The sequence below is a fragment of the Rana temporaria genome, chromosome 9 (assembly GCF_905171775.1).
Source record: "Rana temporaria chromosome 9, aRanTem1.1, whole genome shotgun sequence".
NCBI lineage: Eukaryota > Metazoa > Chordata > Amphibia > Anura > Ranidae > Rana > Rana temporaria.
Genome location: NC_053497.1, coordinates 53,482,283 through 53,503,273, shown reverse-complemented (window position 1 = coordinate 53,503,273; position 20,991 = coordinate 53,482,283). Strand labels below are relative to the sequence as shown.

The 20,991-nt window shown below is 42.8% G+C and overlaps 1 protein-coding gene across 1 annotated transcript; it reads right to left on the bottom strand.

The window, feature by feature from the left end:
• Positions 1–6,522: 6,522 nt before the first annotated feature.
• LOC120914438 lies at positions 6,523–12,561 on the bottom strand. The gene is made up of 4 exons (XM_040325132.1): positions 12,387–12,561; positions 8,950–9,483; positions 7,804–7,885; positions 6,523–6,644 (listed from the first exon to the last, which is right to left on the bottom strand). Exons 1-3 carry the CDS (start codon positions 12,433–12,435, stop codon positions 7,827–7,829), a joined length of 642 nt encoding a protein of 213 aa, XP_040181066.1. The 5' UTR covers positions 12,436–12,561; the 3' UTR covers positions 6,523–6,644; positions 7,804–7,826.
• Between the last annotated feature and the right edge of the window lie 8,430 nt (positions 12,562–20,991).

Here is a 20,991-nt window from a genome sequence, read left to right as displayed (position 1 = left end):
TCATACCCTTCACACTCCTCTCCTGTACATAGTGCTTTTTTCCGTACCCTTTGTACTCCTCTCCTGTACATAGTGCCCACTGTTAGACCCTCCACATTCCTCTCCCTCACCTGCACATACTTCCCACTTATATACCGTCCATACTCCTCCCCTATGTCGCTTACCCACAAAAACAGTTCTTTAAAATTATACTGAATATCCTCAATGTTACCAGCTCTAGAATGGACACACTTTTGTTAGTTCAACTAAAGGAAATATCAGTTCTCATATTTGTTCTGCCCCATTATTAGTACTCATTTAATTTTGTGATTACTACTATGATGTATAGAGGAACATCGGGATCTCAGCTACTCTAAATATAGCACTTATATAAAAAAGTGGCCCTGAAAATATTTTTTAAATGTTGGCAACTGTGCACTTAGGCACTGCCCAAGGGCCACCGTCCACCGGGTCAGTAGGGGGCCCCATGAGAGGCTCCTGGGATCCTGTGATAATAAAGCGGTAGTAAACTTTCCTGACATTACTACTTTTTAGAGGCCCTGGGGTAGGTTATGCCACAACGTACAAGTATGCACAGCATATTAGCACATTAGTGTACACTTAAATTTTCAGACTGAGCCTTCCAGTGCTGTGATGAATCAGGCGGGGCCTGGACACTTCCATCTTCACCCGGTCTTCCTTCTGGGTTCTGTGCCTTTGGTCACTTGCCTTGGCCGGGCTGCGTTCATGTCATTCCCACGCATTTATTTATTATTTATTACACCCCATTCACACCTCCGCGACAAAACGCCCGACGCCGGCCGCTCGTGCCGCTGGAGGGGAGAATTCCCATTGCTGTCTATGAGATGGTTCACATCTCATAGACGCCGTACACCTGCGGCATGAAAAAAAGTCCCGGACCCTTTTTTTCAGGCGGCATTGGCGTTCGGCCATACAAAGCAATAGGAAGGATTTGTAAAAAAAAAGTTACACTATTCGCGGCAAAATACGCCGCGTACGCGGCGTTACTTGTCGCGGAGGTGTGAATGCAGCCTAAAAGGCCCCACCAAAATCCTCAGCACCAGGCCCATGATGTTCTTAATCTGGCCCTGCTCACTGTGCCCAATTACATGCTTAACTGTGCCCCACTACATGCCCCACTGTGCGCCACAACATGCCTCACTGTGCCCAATAACATGCCTCAGCGTGTTACTGCTTACCTTATCCGTGACATGCTGTTCCGTGATAGGCCGAACACTCCGCTTCCCAGGAGACACTGTGTTTAGTGTTCCGCCTATCACGGATGCCCTCTCGTCCTCGGTCTCAGATGCATTAAGGTGAAAAAACAGGAGGGTTTACAACCCCTTTAAATATATGGAGGGAGAAGGAAAAATATACAGATGGTAGACTACTACTTTGGCAACCATCCTACTCTGCCTATCTAAAAGAGCCAGGTGCCATCTCTTTTCTCTCTGCACACAACATGCAGCAAATTCACATTAGACATTAGTGATTAGACTCTCAGGCCGCGTACACACGGTCGGTCAAAACCAATGAAAACGGACTGAAGGACCTTTTCATCGGACCAAACCGACCGTGTGTGGGCCCCATTGGTCAGTTATCCTTTGGTCAAAAAATGTAGAACTTGTTTTAAAATTGAACCGATGGACGCCTAACCGATAGGTCAAAACCGATCATTAGTATGCAAAAGCATCGGTTAAAAATCCACGCATGCTCAGAATCAAGTCGAGGCATGCTTGGAAGCATTGAACTTCATTTTTTTCAGCGCGTCGTTGTGTTTTACGTCACCGCGTTCTGACCCGATCCGTTATTTAACCTATGGTGTGTAGGCACATCAGACCATCAGTCAGCTTCATCGGTTAACCAATGAGAACGGTCCGAAGGACCGTTCTCATCGGATGGACTGATCGTGTGTACAGGGCTTCAGTGGTCTGGATGTTTCTCCGGACTGTACGGCCCTTTTTTTTTTTTTTTTTGCAATCATTGTGAAACCCAAAACCCACAATAACAATGTGATATCGTTTCACAAGCTGGTCTCATGATTTGTTGCAGTACTAATTCCAGACCCTGTTCATTGTGTCATTATTGTGTCATCATCCGAAGTATTAAAAGTTCAATCAGAAGTTCACCTCCCTTATTATTATTAATAATAGCATTTGACACAACCTGTATATCCCACTATATAAAGAGCACTTCCCAATGTCCGAGCTGTTCAGTTAGGGCTTGTTTAGACTTTTGCTTGAGTGGGGATGGTAAAAACGCAGTTGAGATGCATTGTTACTACCCCCCCTAAATGCATGCCTCAAGCTGCAAAGGCTGCACATAGGGGTGTTCTTATATTGCGGCTGCAGCTAAAATGATCTCCCTGTTGCGTTTGGCAGCCAGGAGCACCACTAAATGCGACCCGTTTTGAAATGGCGCAGTGGTGTGGTATTTTCCAGGTTAAAATGGACAATAAGGAGGCAACCACCTTTATCACGTTCTCACCTCCTGTTAAATGCCTTTGAAAAGCTATTTGAATATAGATTGCTTTTCAGAGGCAGAGTCATCTTGTGGAATTAGCTTAGTACACACTAAATACAGCAAGTACACCCTAAAGGGCCGGTTCACACCAAGGCTGTCTTAATGAGAGGGCACACCTGGGCACTGCCCAGGGGCCCCAGCTGCATGGGGGGCCCTGCACTTTCCCCAAAGCAGCTGGTCCTTGAGCCCACGCTGCCCCGATATTGGGGGCCCCATGATGACACTGAGAGTGATAGATACACAGGGGAGGCAGTCTGCCTCCTACCTGCTTGATGTCTGTTTACCTGCACTGTCATCAGTGTAGGGGCCCCAGAGCATTTATTTGCCCAGGGGCCCATGATGCTATTTAGACAGCCCTGGTTCACACCACAATTTCTGTGTTCCGGATGCATTTCTGCTTGGATGTTCTTTATGCATTCCGGTGCATTTCTGATACGTTGCGGTTTGTTTTTAATGCGTTTTGCCACGTTCCTGATGAGTCTCGTAAAGAAAAATGCAGCATGTTCTATAATTGGCTGCACTGGAACACACTGCACTGGTTTGAATTTCAGCCATTGGAATACATGGAAAACATTGTGCATATCTTTTTGATGCAGATTAAAGATGCACTGGACTGTATTTGCTGTGAACCTGCCCTAAGTGTAAGTCTGTGTACAGATGATACAGTAGGAGGCATTTTACATGCATGATCTATAACATTTCAAAATGTAAACCTGCATATCCTTTGAATAAGTGCTGTTTGAATATGAAACATGTAGACAGTAGAATATCACATCAACGAGATTAGGTTTTAAGATTATAAAAAAAAAAAAAATTATAAAAAAAAAAAAAAACTGGCTTTTTAATGTTTGGTTTTGTTGGAACCTTTAAAGCAGTATTAAACCCAAAAGCAAACATTTATTCTACTTCTAGCTTACCAATTCTTAGATGTGATACATTTGTTTCCTTTTTAAGGCTTTCTTGTTTCTATTTTTATCTGGTGATCCAGCCAGAAAGTCTGTTGTTTTTCAGCAGAAAAGCTCTTTTGCCGTTACCGGCATGAAACAGACCATTTAACACTGACAGGGGTGCTTACTATGATTAGCTTTTATTTGTTTATGTATAGACATGTGCACTGCTGAAAATTTGTTAGTTTTCGTTTTAATTTCATTTGTTTTTTTTTTTTGCTTTTTTCGGAAATTCTAAAATTTTTAATTTGGAAATTTGGAATTTCGGAAATTTGGAATTTCGAATTTCCGGATTCTTGAATTTCAAATTTTCTAACTTTAAATTTTCGAATTTTTGATTTTTCGAATTTCAGAATTTCCGATTTTTGAATTTTGAAAGTTTGAATTTTTGAATTTCCTAACTTCTAATTTCCTAATTTCAAATTACTTTGCATTTTCGAATTTCCGGATTTTTGAATTTCAAATTTTCTAACTTTCAAAGTTTGAATTTTCAAAGTTTGAATTTTCAAAGTTTGAATTTTCAAAGTTTGAATTTTCAAAGTTTGAATTTTCGAATTTCCTAACTTCGAATTTCCTAATTTCCAATTTCCTAATTTCCAATTTCCTAATTTCCAATTACTTTGCATTTTCGAATTTCCGGATTTCTGGATTTTGGAATTTCGGAATTTTCTAACTTCGAATTATCGAATTTCCGAATTTCTGCATTTTGGAATGTCCGAATTTCCAAATTTCAGAATTTGGAAGTTTGGAATTTCGGAAATTTGGAATTTCGAATTTCCGGATTTTTGAATTTAAAATTTTCTAACTTTTAATTTTCAAAGTTTGAATTTTCGAATTTCCTAACTTCGAATTTCCTAATTTCCAATTTCCTAATTTCAAATTACTTTGCATTTTCGAATTTCCGGATTTTTTAATTTAAAATTTTCTAACTTTGAATTTTCGATTTTCAAAGTTTGAATTTTCAATGTTTGAATTTTCAAAGTTTGAATTTTCAAAGTTTGAATTTTCAAAGTTTGAATTTTCAAATTTCCTAACTTCGAATTTCCTAACTTCGAATTTCCTAACTTCGAATTTCATAACTTCGAATTTCCTAATTTCCAATTTCCTAATTTCCAATTACTTTGCATTTTCGAATTTCCGGATTTCTGGATTTTGGAATTTCGGAATTTTCTAACTTCGAATTATCGAATTTCCGAATTTCTGCATTTTGGAATGTCCGAATTTCCAAATTTCAGAATTTGGAAGTTTGGAATTTCGGAAATTTGGAATTTCGAATTTCCGGATTTTTGAATTTCAAATTTTCTAACTTTAAATTTTCGAATTTTCGAATTTCCTAACTTCGAATTTCCAAATTTGCAATTTCCTAATTTCAAATTACTTTGCATTTTCGAATTTCCGGATTTTTGAATTTAACATTTTCTAACTTTGAATTTTCGAATTTCAAAGTTTGAATTTTCAAAGTTTGAATTTTCAAAGTTTGAATTTTCAAAGTTTGAATTTTCAAAGTTTGAATTTTCAAAGTTTGAATTTTCAAAGTTTGAATTTTCAAAGTTTGAATTTTCAAAGTTTGAATTTTCAAAGTTTGAATTTCCTAACTTCGAATTTCCTAATTTCCAATTTCCAATTTAATAATTTCCAAATTTCCAATTACTTTGCATTTTTGAATTTCCGGATTTCTGGATTTTGGAATTTTCTAACTTCGAATTATCGAATTTCTGAATTTCTGCATTTTGGAATGTCCGAATTTCCAAATTTCAGAATTTCTGCATTTTGAAATGTCCGAATTTCCGAAATTCGTAAATTCACAATTTCGGAAAATATGAAAATTCAGAAATTTCTGAATTAACAAATTGGTCAAAATTTGTCAAAAAACGAATGCAGAACTAAACGAATTGCACATTATGTAAAACCTTTATCCCAAAAGGAAAAACTGTTGCTGTAACTGATTATAAAGCATTAGCTGAAGTTCAGTTTCAATGTGTTAGTGTTTTTAAATCTGCTAGTACGTCTAACACTCCCCCCCAGACTGCTGCTATCTACTGTGCCTCCTGTGCTCATTTCTCCAGGGGCGTGTCTGTAGGAGGTGTTACTGGCCAGATCACCAGGTAAAAACAGGTAAAAGACTAAAAAATAAAACAAATGCAGCCATCACATCTAATGATTAGTAAGCTACGATATATTACAATTTTGGTTTTGGGTTTAATATCGCTTTAAAGTCCATTACGTATTTCTTACTATTACCTTGTTATTACAGAATGCTCATGTTTGGAGTCCAGCCTGTGTGACAACCATGGCTGCCTCCAATAGAAGAATGAGTGTAGACACGAAGGGATGGGAAGTGCATTGCTGGCAGGTTCACCATGTAAAAACAGAGGAAGAGGATAAGAAAGTAAAATCAGAACACGCCATTTCCTATGTTTATCCTTTTTGAACTGAATAATCGCATTTTGTATGCCTGTTTTTGTTTTCCATCGCCTAAACTACGGATGTAAAACCATTTCTTATACACTGGTATATGTTAATAGGCCATATTGTAGATGTGGATTCAAGCCAAAGCGGTGTGCAATACTGCGTTTGGCCTGATGTGGGGGGCGCCGAGCAGAGCTGAACGGCGACAATCGCGCCGTTCAGAAAATCTCGGAAATACTTAGATCCCGAGTCTTTCTAAGGTTTTCTGAGTTCAGCCGAGTTGTACTTTCCGGGTGTTTCCGAACCTCTCCGGCGCCCCTACTTCTGGCCACATGCGGTATTGCATGCCATTGAAGTCAATGCGGAATGGAATTTTGTTTCCATTGACTTCAATGGGGAAGCTTTGACATACTAGTACTTTGGATTACAAGCTTTCTCCTGGAATGGATTATGCTCGTAATCCTAGGTTCCACTGTATTTGTTGTTTGTGTATAATAAAATGACACTGTTAAAAAAAAAAAAAAAAAACAGAGGAAGAAAGACAGAATAATAAAAACGAATGCAGCCACCACATCTAAAAACTGACAAGCTGCAATATATTCCATTTTTGTTTTTGGATTTAGATACATCAGAATGTCAGTCATAATGCACAGAAGTGTTTAATTTTTCAATCATGCAAAAGAAATAAGGTATAAAAATAATGGTTGCAATATAGAGATATGTTAATCAGAATGTATCTTTTGATTGTAGTGAATGTGATGAAGTCTGCAAATAGAAATAACAGGAATCTGGTTAGTAGGAGTACAAACCAAAGAGTGAAGATTTATATATTTAAAATAAGAAAGGCAGCTGGAGTTGGGCTTTAAAGCACATGTAAAGGTAAATATAAATAAAAAAATATTAAACCAATTTAAAACCTAACTCCAGACACTTTTACATTTATTTTGGGAAAAGTAGGAATGCATTAGGCTCGGTTCTCACTGATGCGAAATAGGATCCGACTTGTGAGACCCCAAGTCGGATGACATGTGAAATTCAATGTTTCCCTAGGAGAGGTGTCTTAACCACATAACGACCAGCGCACGCAGATACACGTCTGCACAATGGCACGGGCAGACAAATGTTCATATTTGTACGTCCCTTTAAATTTGCCGCCCGCCGCGTGACTCGTGAGTGCGCTCGCAGGTACCGGGAACTCGATGTTCCCGGGCAGCCCGCTATTGCGGTCCGCAAAGGCAAAACAGGGGGATGCCTTTGTAAACAGTGATCAGTGACGTGTCACTGGTAGCTCCTACCCAGTGCCGATCCTGACCTCCTTGGGGCCCTAAGCAAAATGACATGTCACATTAAAGTTGAGAAGCGGGGTGGGGGCGCTGCCGACAGTGATGGCATGTCACATTAAAGATTAAAGTTGAGAAGCGGGGGGAGGGGGTGTTCTGCTGTCGGAAATTACATTTTACATTAAAGTGAGAAGCGGGGGGGTGCTGGCTACTTACCTCTTCTCCCATGCAGCCAGCAAATTAAGAAGCAGGGTGAGGGGCCAAAAATGACTTCTCACCAGGCGGGGGCCTCTCGTAATTTGTGGGGCCCTCCGCAGCTTTGTGGGGCCCTAAGCGACTTGCATAGTGAGCCTATAGGGCGGATCGGCCCTGCTCCAACCCCTAATTTAGAATCACTCCCTAGGACGCACTTAACCCCTTCAGCGCCACCTAGTGGTTAACCCCTTCGCTGCCAGTGTCATTTGGTCCCAAAAATGTGTCAAAATTGTCCGATGTGTCCGCCATAAAGTCGCAGTCATGGTAAAAATCGCAGATCGCCGCCATTACTAGTAAAAAAAATGTATAATAAAAATCCCATAAAACTATCCCCTATTTTGTAGACGCTATGTGTACATTCCTTAACACAGACAACTAACATAACTTACAATAAGAAAGACTATTGTCAGCTTCAGTTGAGCAGTGATGTGATCAGAAGCAGTGGAATGATTCCCCATATTGCTCCAGCACCTGGGAAGAAAAGGCTGAAACAAGTCTTAAGCGACAACTGTTATGTTAGTGACCTCTCCCTCTGACCTTCAGATCTGAACTTTCTATCAAGCAAAGATTCAAGTTTCAAGTATAAAATTAAGCTCTTTGAGTTCAGGGACTAAGCTGAATGTGCAATATATTTAAATATATTGTAATATCCAGAGTGTGGCTGTAAGTAAGGTTTGGGTCCTGTTTAATTTATTCTACTGTATATGTAAGTGATATAACTAAAGGTTTAGTGGGCAAGGTATGTCTTTTTGCCGATGACCAGTGGCGGTGCGTCCATAGTGGGCGCAGAAGCGCCGCCCCCTCTCTCCTGCACTGTCACTCAACAAAATATATATTCATGCATTGCATGAATCTATGTATTGTCACATTTCTAAAATTCCAAAAGTCAGAATTTCGAAATTTCGGAAGTTTGTAATTTCGGAATTTCGGACTTTAAAAAATTTGTAAATCAGAAAATCGGAAATTTTAAAAATTCAAATTTTCGGAATTAACAAATTTAAAAAACAAATTCGGAACTAAACTAATTGCATACAAAGCTATTCGCAACTCTGCCCCAAGCTACATCACCAATCTTGTCTTCAAATATCACCCAAGCCGTCCTTTCTGCTCCTCTCAAGACCTCCTACTCTCAAGCTCCCTCGTGTCCTCCACCCATGCTTGTCTTCAGGATTTCTCCAGAGCCTCTCCCATCCTCTGGAATTCGCTACCTCAACCTGTCCCCTGCTCTTGCTACCTTCAGGCGATCCCTAAAAACTCATCTCTTCGGGGAAGCCTATCACGTCTCCAACTAATCTTTTACCACTTCCATTAGCTCATTCCCCACAGTTACAACCTTTTGTACCACCTGCCCCACCCTATTAGATTGTAAGCTCTTCTGAGCAGGGCCCTCCTAATCCTCTTGTATTTTATTGTATTATAACTTTATTGTCTCCTTTTTATATTGTAAACTGTTGGCGCTATATAAATCCTGTATAATAATAATAATAATATATGGAAAATGAAAAAAAAAATGATACATTTTATCTTCTACTTACGCAGTGCGGGTTCTCCACTCAGCACCATGCGATTCTGTGCCTCAGAAGGTCTTTTCTGAACAGTGGCAGTCTGAAGAATAACAGAAGTGACTGTAGCATTGCCACTTTTTTTTAGACCTTTTATATTGGTTGATTTGCTCTCATAATTATAATCGAGATATAGTTTGGCGGTATCTTTTTCTGCCACAAATGCCACAGTACTGAAAGATAAACCTATTCCAACATTTATTGTCAACCAAAGTCCTCCAATGACGTGGATGTTGTACATGTGTGTTATCCCATAATTTGTGGTCCCCTTTATAAAAATGGTCAGATGTGGATCAGGGCAGGAGGTGGTTGCCCTTTCTGAGCCAGTCTCGGTAGGAGTATGGCATAGAGATGCGTTCTTCTTAGCTGTAATGGCAACTAGAAGTGGATATTTCTGGGTCATCTGCACTGGTGAGGATACAATCTCAGTGGTTCCAAGCTGATAGGTAGGTACCGTGACATTGGTGTACAGAGTATGGATGATCAGAGAGTCCTTTCTGGTCTGAGCTGCAAAGAGAAAATGCAAAAGGCTTCCTAAATTTCTAAAATTGACAGCTGTGAAGATAGTCCGCAAAATTATAATATTTGTCCTTATGTTGGTCACACTCAGATTTTGACTTAGTTCTGATCTGTCAAGACAACAACTGTATTGTTTGAAGGTGTTTCTGACTTAAAAGAGGAAGTAAACCCTTAACCTTTTTAAAAAAAAAAGCCCTGCAAGACAAAGTCATAATGAGCTAGTATGCATAGCATGATTGACTTAACTGAGATCGAAGTCCCGAAGTTCTCCTCGGTCCCCTCAGCCGCCGCTGCCATGTCTCCTACAGTCTTCTTCCTTGTATCGCCGCTTCGGCGCTGTGACTGGCGGGAGAGGCGATGATGTCACTGCTGCGCATGCGCACGGGACCGTCAGATCCCTGCGCATGCGCCAGATTACAGCATAAACCCCCATTGCCCCATTCACAAACACGACACGCTCAGTGCGCCTGTGCCGGTGTCTAAGGCACGCATGCTCCGTAGACATCGGTACAGTCCTTACAGCAAATATCTCCTTAACCGTTTAGGTTAAGGAGATATTTCTTGCACCTACAGGTAAGCCTTAATCTAGGCTTACCTGTAGGTGTAAGTTGTAAAGAGGGGTTTACAACCACTTTAAGTGTATCTAAAGCCAAGAACGTATTTATAAAATATTGCAACTTACCAGTCCTTAGATGTGGTGGCTGAATTTGTTTTCTTTTTCCATGCTTTTTTTTTCTTCACCTAATGATCCTGCCAGTAACACACTTTCTGTCCTAGGGTAGCAATGTTTAACAATGCCCTGTATCGCCCCAGGGCATGAACAACAGGACACACCACTCCCGTCATTTCCATAACCTAGGGGGAGCTGTAATGTAGTCCACAGAAATAGCTGGGAAAATGCTAACTGATAACTGGGCAAAGATCATTTAAAAATGATCAGATCCAGCAGCAGACTATTATTATTTATTTTTTGCACTTATTAACCACTTCCATACCAGGCACTTACGCACCTTCCTGCCCAAGCCAAGCCGGAGGCTCTTTACCGAGATCGGAAATGCAGAGTGTCAGACTGAGGGTGTCAGACTGATACCCCGCATCACCGATCGCCACGCTGCGCGCCCCCATGAGACGTCCAGTCAGGATTTCACAACCACTTCCCGGACGTCAATTGCCTATTGACCGGGTGGGAAGTGGTTAACCACCTCAATACCGCACGCCGTCATATGATGTCCTGGTATTGAGGTAGGGATATCTGAATGATGCTTGCATCTACAGGCATCATTCAAATAGCCTTCATTTCAGCCGGCGATTCTGCGCACCATAAGAACAATCATAGCGGCAGTTCCGCTGCTTGATAGTTCTTATAGGCGGCGGGAGGGGACGTCCCCCCCCCTCTCGTCGCCATCCCGCCACCTAGAGAACGAATTGGCCGGCGCCGACTCACGGCGATAGATATTTCCATCTCTTTGTTTACTTCCGGGGTACCCGGAAGTAAACAAAGCCGCAATTGCGGCTGAAAGCATGAGATCTGTGAATTTTTTTTTACAATCTCATGTTTTCAGGAGGAGAGATGTGGGGTCTTATTGACCCCGCATCTCGCCATAAAGAGGACCTGTCATAGTGATTCCTATTACAAGGGATGTTTATATTCCTTGTAATAGGAATAAAAGTGATAAAAAAATGTAAAAAAAGGTGTAAAAAAAAAAATATATATATGAAAAAAAAAATTTTAACGCCCCTGTCCCCGGTAGCTCACGCTCAGAAGCGAACACACACGTAAGTGCCACCCACATATGTACACGCTGTTCAAACCACACATGTGAGGTATCGCAGCGTGCATTAGAGCGTGTGCAACAATTCTAGAACTAGACCTCCTCTGTATCTCTAAACTGGTAACCTGTAAAAAAAAATTAAAGCGTCGCCTATGGAGATTTTTAAGTACCGAAGTTTGGCGCCATTTCATGAGTGTGTGCAATTTTCAAGCGTGACAAGTTAGGTATCTATTTACTTGGCGTAACATCATCTTTCACATTATGCAAAAAAATTGGGCTAACTTTACTGTTTTGTTATTTTTTAATTAATGAAACAATTTCCCCCCCCCAAAAAAAGGCGTTTGAAAAATGATTGCGCAAATACTGTGCAAGATAAAAAGTTGCAATGACCGCCACTTTATTCCATAGAGTGTCTGCTAAAATATATATATATATATATATATATATATATATATATATATATATATATATAAAATGTATGGGGGTTCTGAGTAATTTTCTAGCAAACAAAATTATGATTTTTACATGAAGGAGAGAAGTGCCAGGATGTAAAAATGCCCTAACTTTATTCCCCTAGGACAGGGGTAGGCAGCCTGGGGCCCTCCAGCTGTTGTGGAACTATATTTCCCATGAGGCATTGTAAGACTGGCAGTTACAATTACTCCCAGAGGCATGATGGGACTTGTAGTTCTGCAACAGCTGGTGGGCCCCAGGTTGCCTACCCCTGCCCTAGGCTGACTACCTAGACCAGCCTTTCTCAACCTTTTTACCCCATGGGAACCCTTAAAATAATTTTTAGGTCTCGGGGAACCCCTGATAAAAGCCATTCATTGGGAGTCAGTGGGAACAATGCCCCTTACTTCAGTGAGAATGACCTTTTTTACAGTGGTGGTAAGAATGGCCCTCTTACAGAGAGCTATAAAGATCCTTAGTGTCATACCACTGGCTCCTCCAAGTGGCATTGGCTCAGCAGTATGTAGGCACCATCAAACAGGAGGTAAATCAGCCACAGCTCAAGGAACCCCAACCACCTCTGGAGGAACCCTAGGGTTCCATGGAAACCCTGGTTGAGAATGGCTGACCTAGAGTATGTACCTATTTTAAATAGCAAAGTCATACCCATTATGCACAAGTTCAGCAGAGTGAAGATTTTCAGTCCTTGATCCATCTTTGTGCCTTTAGTGGAGGCTGCCCCCTTCAGAATTGCTTTATGGCCCAGAGAGTGCCATTTAAATAGTTGTATCAAGAGGAACTTCTGCCAGAAAAACAGATTTACTAAGCTAACCAATGTATATCGCCAACGTATATTGAATGATTTCATTGTGTCCTCTTCAAAGACCAGCTACGTCCAATAAAAACACAGGAAAAGTTGTGAGTAATCTACTTATCAATGACCTACTGTGTTATGTTTTTTTATCAAAAATGGATTAAGGTCTGCTGACACAAAGCAAACAGAACACAACACCTGAGAAACCTATAAATATACATTGCATTGTAGAAGGCTAGAAGCAAGGATTTCTGGCAATGGACTTGGTTGTATAATTGAAGGTTTCCTCTCTTATCAGATTCAGATTCAGATTCAGCTGATTGTAAGAATGTAGACGATTGATATTTTCATATGTGTATTTATTAACACAATAACTAAGGCTGTCACCTTTATGGGACAAAATACCAGATTTATGATCTCTTTCCAAATATTATCAGATCAGCAACAAGCGGTGCCATTGTTACTGTGCCATTTTGCTGGCATGTGTCTTATAGCATTTGCTACCATCACTCCTAATATCCCCCTGACCCAGGAGGCTGCTTTCCTAAAGTGGCCAGATTACTGTAATGAATTGCATGGATGCCCTCCTATATAAAAAACCTCAACATGCATGAGCATGCTGCAATTTACCTGTTGTGTAATTCAGAGAAGGGTGGAAGAGGATAGTGTTATAAGGTAGAGGCGGTCTGCAAATTGGTAACATTGAAAAGAAAAGTATGGGTTTGTTTGTCTTTGAAGATTCATACTTATCTAGTCACCCACTGGCTCTAAGACTGAGAACCGAGCGATCAAACACTGCCGATCGCTCGGTTCTCAGTGCTCCCTGAGCAGAGAGCTGTGACTGTCAGTCAGCAGCTCTCTGCTCTGCCCCCTGTGAAGGGGGGCTGTTGAGGGGACGGGAGCTGCCGGTGTCCTTTCGATAAATGCCCCCTGTCGAATAAAGCATTGCCCGGTACTGCGCATGCGCAGTGCTTGCGCAGTACGGATCCGCCGAAAGCCTCCGAACATCCAAATTGACGATCAGCTGTAGATGGCACCTGGGCACTATAGCCGACATACTGCCACATGCTCCCGATGCTCGTGCAAGTCTGCAAGGGGCATACAGCGCATGCTCCGTCGGGAAACTTTCCAGACGTGCATTGCGGCAAATGACGTCGCAAGGACGTCATTTGCTTCAAAGTGAACGTGAATGGCGTCCAGCGCCATTCACGAAGCACTTACGCAAACGACATAACATTTGAACGTCGCGACGCGGGAGCGGCGGTATACTTTAGCACAGGCTGCCCTTGCTATTAGAAAGGGCAGCCTTGCGCTAAAGTAGCCGTACGGAAACTCCGTACCTGGCTTGCGCGGGGCCCGCGCAAGATTGTGAATCAGTGGTAGTATGCAATTTGCATACTACACGCTGATACACAATGGGAGCGCCCCCTAGCGGCCCCCGCAAGAATGCAGCCTAAAATCTGCGAGGCATAAGAGCCTTATGCCGCGCAGATTTTAGGCTGCAGCCGGTGTAACGAGGTTCCTGAATCAGGAGCACTCGTTACACCGGAGCAAGTAAGCAATTGCGCCGTGTAACTCATGGTTACACGGGCGCAATTGCTTCTTAAATCTGGGCCTTTAAAGGCAACTTGTGGGCTTCATATGTGTTGCTACTTGTTTAGTTTTGTTTTTTCTAGTTCTCTTATTATGTGTGGCAGTTTGCCTCTATGTCATGCTGTGCTTGTAAAGAAAAAAATCTTTAAATAAAACTTGATAAAAAACTGAAAAACAAAACAAGATACAACTAAATATCCAGTTAAAGGGTACAATAACAAAACACATCTTTTGTTGCACGATGACAGGGGCTCAGAGAAAGTGAGTTGAATGATGCTGGTCATAAGACTCAGGACATCTAGCGGTATAAAGAAGTACTCTGGGGGTAATCCCTGGATTGAAGATTGAATTAATATATGAGGCCTCGTACACACGACAGAGGAACTCGACGTGCCAAACACATCGAGTTCCTCGTCGAGTTCAGGGATGAAGCCGCCGAGGAGCTCGGCGGGCCGCCTTCTCCCATAGAACAACGAGAAAATAGAGAACATGTTCTCTATTTTCTCGACGAGTTCCTCGGCGGCTCCATCGGGCCAAAAGTGTACAGACGACAGAGTTTCTCGGCAGAATCCGGCTCTGACCGAGTTTCTCGCTGAATTCTGCCGAGAAACTCTGTCGTGTGTACGAGGCCTGAGAGTAATTTCCTGGAAGGACAAACAAAGGTGCTTCTTTTCCCATTTACTTAAGATAAGGTAGCATGATGTGCAAACACACTACTGAAAGGAAGATACAGAATTTACATAATAAATTGGCATCTACATAAAACAAACATAGACAAATTATATTATTTGTAGCAGTATAATATGAGGCACAGCCTGGTGCTTGATATGTGTGTAGAGAACCAGAAATCTATACAAAGAGCTTAATTCAGCAGAACAAAGCACTGGCCCAGATTCAAGAAGCTATTGCGCCCGCGCAACCATAGGTTGCGCGGCGCAATAGCTGTTTTGCTCCCGCGTAGCGAATGCCCCTGATTCAGGAACATCGCTACGCGGACTGCAGCCTAGGATATGACAGGCATAAGCCTCCTTATGCCTTCATATCTTAGGCTGCATTCTTGCGTTGGCCGCTGGGGGGCGCGGCCATTGTGATCAGCGTATAGTATGCAAATAGCATACTATCACCAATTCACAAAAGTTGCGCGGGCCCTGCGCACGCAAGGTACGGAGTTTCCGTACGGCGACTTTAGCATAAGGCTGCTCCTACTCATAGTAGGCGCAGCCAATGCTAAAGTATAGCCACCCTTCCCGCTCGTGAAATTTGAATTTCACGTCGTTTACGTAAGTGATTCGTGAATGGCGCTGGACGCCATTCACGTTCACTTAGAAGCAAATGACGTCCTTGCGACGTCATTTGCCGCAATGCACGTCGGGAAAGTTTCCCGACGGAGCATGCGCTGTTCGCTCGGCTCGGGAGCGCGCCTAATTTAAATGATTCCCGCCCCCGGCGGGATCATTTACATTAGGCGCCCTTACGCAGGGCAAATTAGCATAGCGCCCGCGCAATTTACGGAGCTACTTTTCCGTGAATCGCGGGCAAATCGTAATATTTGCGTGGGCGCAGAGCAAAAATCGTTGCCCTTTGCCCACGCAAATATTGCGTGGCTCTACCTGAATCTGGGCCATTCACTTCATAATGATAACATTGATATCCTTGGCAGAGTGCAGCTGCTCAGGACAGCAGCATTTTTTCCCCTGCTGCTCAGTGTTGTGCAATCAAAACCTGAGAAAATAATTCCAAAAATAATATGGTTCTTTGCATAAAAAATGGCTTCCTGGCTTTGCATTATCCAACTTTGCATCTACTGAACCTGGCCCTGTACCTAGAATTTCCTTGCCTTTCAAGTTATGCTGCCACAACTGTCTGTACCACCCGATGCTTTTATGCTCAGAATGTGTGCCTCCTTCTACACATATAGCTGGATTCAGGTAGGGCGGCGTAATTTTGACCCGACGTAGCGTATCGTATTTACGCAACGCCGCCGTAAGTCAGAGAGGCAAGTGCTGTATTCACAAAGCACTTGCCTCCTAAGTTACGGCGGCGTAGCGTAAATGGGCTGGCGTAAGCGCGCCTAATGCAAATGAGGAACAGGGGGGCGTGTTTTATGTAAATGATTAGTGACCTAAAAATAGTCAATTTGTACAGAGAGCGTTAAAGCGGAGGCCCACCCTAATTTTTTTTTTTTTAAAAGCCAGCAGCTGCAAATACTGAAGCTGCTGACTTTTAAAAAATGGACACTTACCTGTCCTGTCGGCAGACGAGGCCGAGCAATCACTCGTCTCTCGGATGCTACCACCGCCATCCTCGGTGAGGGAATCAGGGCTTCACTGCCCGGTTCCCTACTGCACATGTGCGTGCCGTCACCGGTCCCTGTTCTCTCCTGGGACAAATGTGACTCACGCAGATAATACAGTGATCTATGCCCAAAAGTGGGTGCAAATTCCTGTTATCTGCACCCCCTCCCCCCTGAAAGGTGCCAAATGTGACACCGGAGGGGGGGAGGGTTCCGAAAAGCGGAAGTTCCCTCTTTGTGTGGAACTCCGCTTTAATTTCCGCTTTAAATAAAGTATATCTAAATGATGGACAGGCAGCAGGAGGGCTGTCAGCATAATCAGACTACAAAGGACCAGTGCATTGGATACAAGTTCTAATTGTAGTAGCAATAATAAAAATAACCATAATGATATTTTCTATTCTGACAAATTAATAATGCACACAATTACTCTCTAACACTCATACAAGCTTTTTTTTTTTTTTAATTGTAGAACTACAAACCTCTCTGATATTTATGAAAGCATTAGGCATACAGGTCCGTTTGTAACATAAGTTCTTACTGTGGGATCTGTGACTTATTAAAGCGGAGGTCTGCCCACTCCACAAAAAATTAGAAGTCAGCAGCTACAAATACTTGCAGCTGCTGATATATAATATATGGACACTTACCTGTCCAGGGAGCCTGCGTTGTTGGCACCGCAGCTGATATTTGCCATTGCTGCTGAGGGAACCTGGCAGTGAAGGCTTTCAGCTTCACAGCCAGTTCCTTACTGCGCATGCGCGAAGCGTGCTGCGCTATTTAATTGGCCCAGCGGTGGAGGAAGGAGGAGGGGGCCAAACTTCCGAGAGATGGCACCACGGCTCCTGTCTCCAAGAAGTGGGGAAGGGGAACTATCAAAAACAGGTCCCCGTTCCATACTCCCCCCTAAAAGGTGTGAAATGTGGCACCGGAGGGGGGAGGAGACCACTTTTGGGTGGAACTCCGCTTTAATCCTGGAGTCTGACTTCAGCCCTACTATATTGCAAATGTTGCTGCTTTTTTTTCTGGAGCTTCCTCCCTCAACAGGTCCCATAGCAGCCTTGTGGACAAAAGCAAAATATTCTGATCTTGATAATTGCCCAAACATATTTCAGTGCTTTCTATGTCAGAGAAAAGTCAAAAGACCTTATCTGAGTATTACCTTTGTATCAGGGACTCAAAGTATTAAGGTAAGGGGGTCAGTCCAGCAGATAAGAAACTAGAAATTTCATTTTCCAGGTTTATTTTATGGTCAGTTATACTATGCTCCAAATCTATCCTTAAAGGGGTTGTAAAGGTAAAAAAAAAATTCCCTAAATAGCTTTCTTTACCTTAGTGCAGTCCAGGGGCGGACTGACCATTGAGTCACTCGGGCACTGCCCGAGGGCCCCATGCCACTAGGGGGCCCCATCAGGGTTGCCAGGCTCAGTAAAACCAGGGACAGTATGTAAAAATCTGTGTTTTTTTTAGATCTGTCCCTGATATGTCCGAAACTGACATGCTTTTTAATGTGAAGATCCCAAGATTTTAGCTGCCCTGCCTCTGCACTGCCTCCTGGCGTGGTGGCCATCTGTAAGCCAGAGGGGCCCCATAATCTTCTATTGCCCGGGGGCCCCATGAGTTGTCAGTCCGCCCCTGGTGCAGTCCTCCTTCACTTACCTCATCCTTCCATTTTGCTTTTAAATGCCCTTATTTCTTCAGAGAAATCCTCACTTCCTGTTCTTCTGTCTGTAACTCCACACAGTAATGCAAGGCTTTCTCCCTGGTGTGGAGAAAGCCTCTTGAGGGGGCGAGCAGGAGTGTCAGGACGCTATCTACTTTGCAGATAGAGAAAGGAGCTGTGTGTTAGTGGGTGTACTGACACTCCTGCTCGCCCCCTCAAGAGGCTTTCTCCACACCAGAGAGAAAGTGTCGCATTACTGTGTGTAGTTCCAGACAGAAGAACAGGAAGTGAGGATTTCTCAGAAGAAATAAGGACATTTAAAAGCAAAATGGAAGGATGAGGTAAGTGAAGGAGGGCTGCACTAAGGTAAAGGAAGCTATTCAGGGATTTTTTTTTTTACCTTTACAACCCCTTTAAGTTTCCTTAAATTACTAACACTTTAATATTAACCAGGTTATGCAGTTGTAAAATCACTGTTTTATTATTCAGTCACAGAACCCATGCAGTTCATACAGTAGGTGAAATTTAAAGATTTAATTGGTAAATGTGTTTACTTGATGTGCAGTCTCAGAGAGGTATCCTTCCTCTGTAGTAGCGCGCCATCTGGTGGTTTAAATAAAAAAAATGCAGCATTATAAAGTGCCTTATTATACATGATTGGCATCACCAAACCATAAGTATACAGGCTTTCTGGGAGTCAAGTGCCTGTCCAGGCATGTGGGAGATCTTTCATGATCTTTCCCAAGCCTGGACTGGCTCTGTGATGTCAGCCGTCAGTGGGCTTCAGCCCGCTGTCTGCTGAAAACGGGTCACAGGAGTGCAAAACCTCCTCTAGATCCTGTTATTAGGCTTGGGGTCCAGTTTACACATTCTTGCTTATTAGGTGGTGAAAAAACGACTTTGCTACCTGGGAAATATACCCAGAATGCCACCCCCCCCCTCCTGCCTGATGTATCTGAATATAGGACAGCTATTCAGGTACCTAAGCTATTCAACATGTGCATTATTAAAATGTCAGCTCTAGTATTATACGGAAATTTGTGTAACAAAACTTGAATTATTGCTTCGATAAGGCTTTAAGAAGATGTTTAAAGTGGTTGTACACCCTGTACAACCACTTTTACCTACATATAAGCCAACATTATGGCTTACCTGTAGGTGCTGGAAATATCTCCTAAACCTCCACGGTTTAGAAGAAATTTACAATAGAGACGTGCGCCGATGTCTACAGTGCATGCGCCGTAAACAACAGCGCAGGCGCAATTTAGAAACGGCGATCGTGATGTTTCTAAAGGAGGTCATGCCGTGACTGACGGCTCCTGCGCACAAACGTGGGAGTGACTCTGGCCAGTCACGGAGCTGGAGTTTGCGGCCCCTGGCAGGAAGAGGGGTGAAGATGGACGCTCACTGCCAGTGGGGACAGCGGTGACATCGCAGGCTTCAGTTTCGGGTAAGTGACACATAATGGGCTACTATGCTATGCATAGTAGCCCTTTATGCTTTACCTTTGCAGGGAAATAAAGAGGAAGTAAAACCCATCAGGATTTCCTCTTTAAATACTTTACAATGAATGCATAGGCCCGGATTCACAAAGCACTTGCGCCAACGTATCTCGAGATACGCCGCGTAAGTGCAAATATGCGCCGTCCGTATCTATGCGCGGACTCAGAAACTAAGATACGCCTGAAAATAGGCTTCATCCCGACCGACGTAACTTGCCTACGCCGACGTAGAGTGGGCGCATATTTACGCTGGACGTATTTGGCGCTCCCATTAATTTTCTATTCACATATGCAAATGAGGGAGATACGCCGATTCACGAACGTACGTCCGTCCGACGCAGTGAGCGTAAAGTCATACGTCCGGCGTAAAGTTATGCCCCATAAAGGAGGTGTAACTCAGCAGCAGACATGCAAAGGGCTGCACCAGGGAACACAAGCCGACGTATTTTATGTAGGACGTGAATATGACTAGGTGTAGGTTACGTTCACGCCGTAGGCAGTGATCCGACATGATTGTGAGCATGCGCACTGAGATGCGCCCACGGTTTGGCGCATGCGCAGTTGGTGATTCGTATCTGTCTGGCGCTCGGCCCATCATTTGCATGGGGTCACGCCTCATTAGCATGGCTCACGCCGACTTACGCCTTGGGAACCCAGCGCAGTTTTGGGAGGAAGTGCTTTGTGAATTCCATGCTTGCCTCTCTGCGCTGCGTCGGTGTAGCGTAAAGGAGATACGCTACGGCGGCATAAATGTACGCCAGTGTCTGTGAATCCGGACCATTGTGTTTTTGCACTGCTGAACTATTTGTTTGTGCAGCTTAACATCACCTTAACATACAGGTAGGATCAGATACACTTGGCTTGCTAGCAAACACTTTAATTTCTAAGACATACAATATGCCTTGCCAGAATACTCTGCTATAAGGGCAGTGACATTGTGTTCTGCTCTGCATAAAATGATATTAAATTCAAACTCTTCTTAACTGTGACAGTCCCACTCACACTTTTCTGCTTCCGCAGACTTTAATTTACACGCATGGGATTCTTCAAGATCCAAACTTCTCGTTCATACAAGAGTTTTCCACTGCAATTAATGACCGTACACACGTAAATGCATGCTTATGCATGTAAATTTATTCTAGTGGCTAAAATAAATTCATATTCTAGCCATTAGAATGAGTTGAACATTTTTAAATGTTTTTTCATATGCATCTAAACACAATACGCTTGTATACAGTGCATCCGGAAAGTATTCACAGCGCTTCACTTTTTCCACATTTTGTTATGTTACAGCCTTATTTCAAAATGGATTCAATTCACTATTTTCCTCAAAATCCTACAAACAATACCCTAAAATGACAATTTGAAAGAAGTTTGTTTGAAATCTTTGCAGATTTATTAAAAAT

Coding starts and splice junctions, on each gene's coding strand:
- LOC120914438 (XM_040325132.1), bottom strand. CDS start 12,435: ATGGATCAAGGACTGAAAATCTTCACTCTGCTGAACTTGTGCATAATG. Junction 9,484..12,386: donor GCTGAACTTGTGCATAATGG/GTATGACTTTGC, acceptor TTCTCTTTGCAG/CTCAGACCAGAAAGGACTCT. Junction 7,886..8,949: donor GAGTGGAGAACCCGCACTGC/GTAAGTAGAAGA, acceptor TTTTCTTCCCAG/GTGCTGGAGCAATATGGGGA.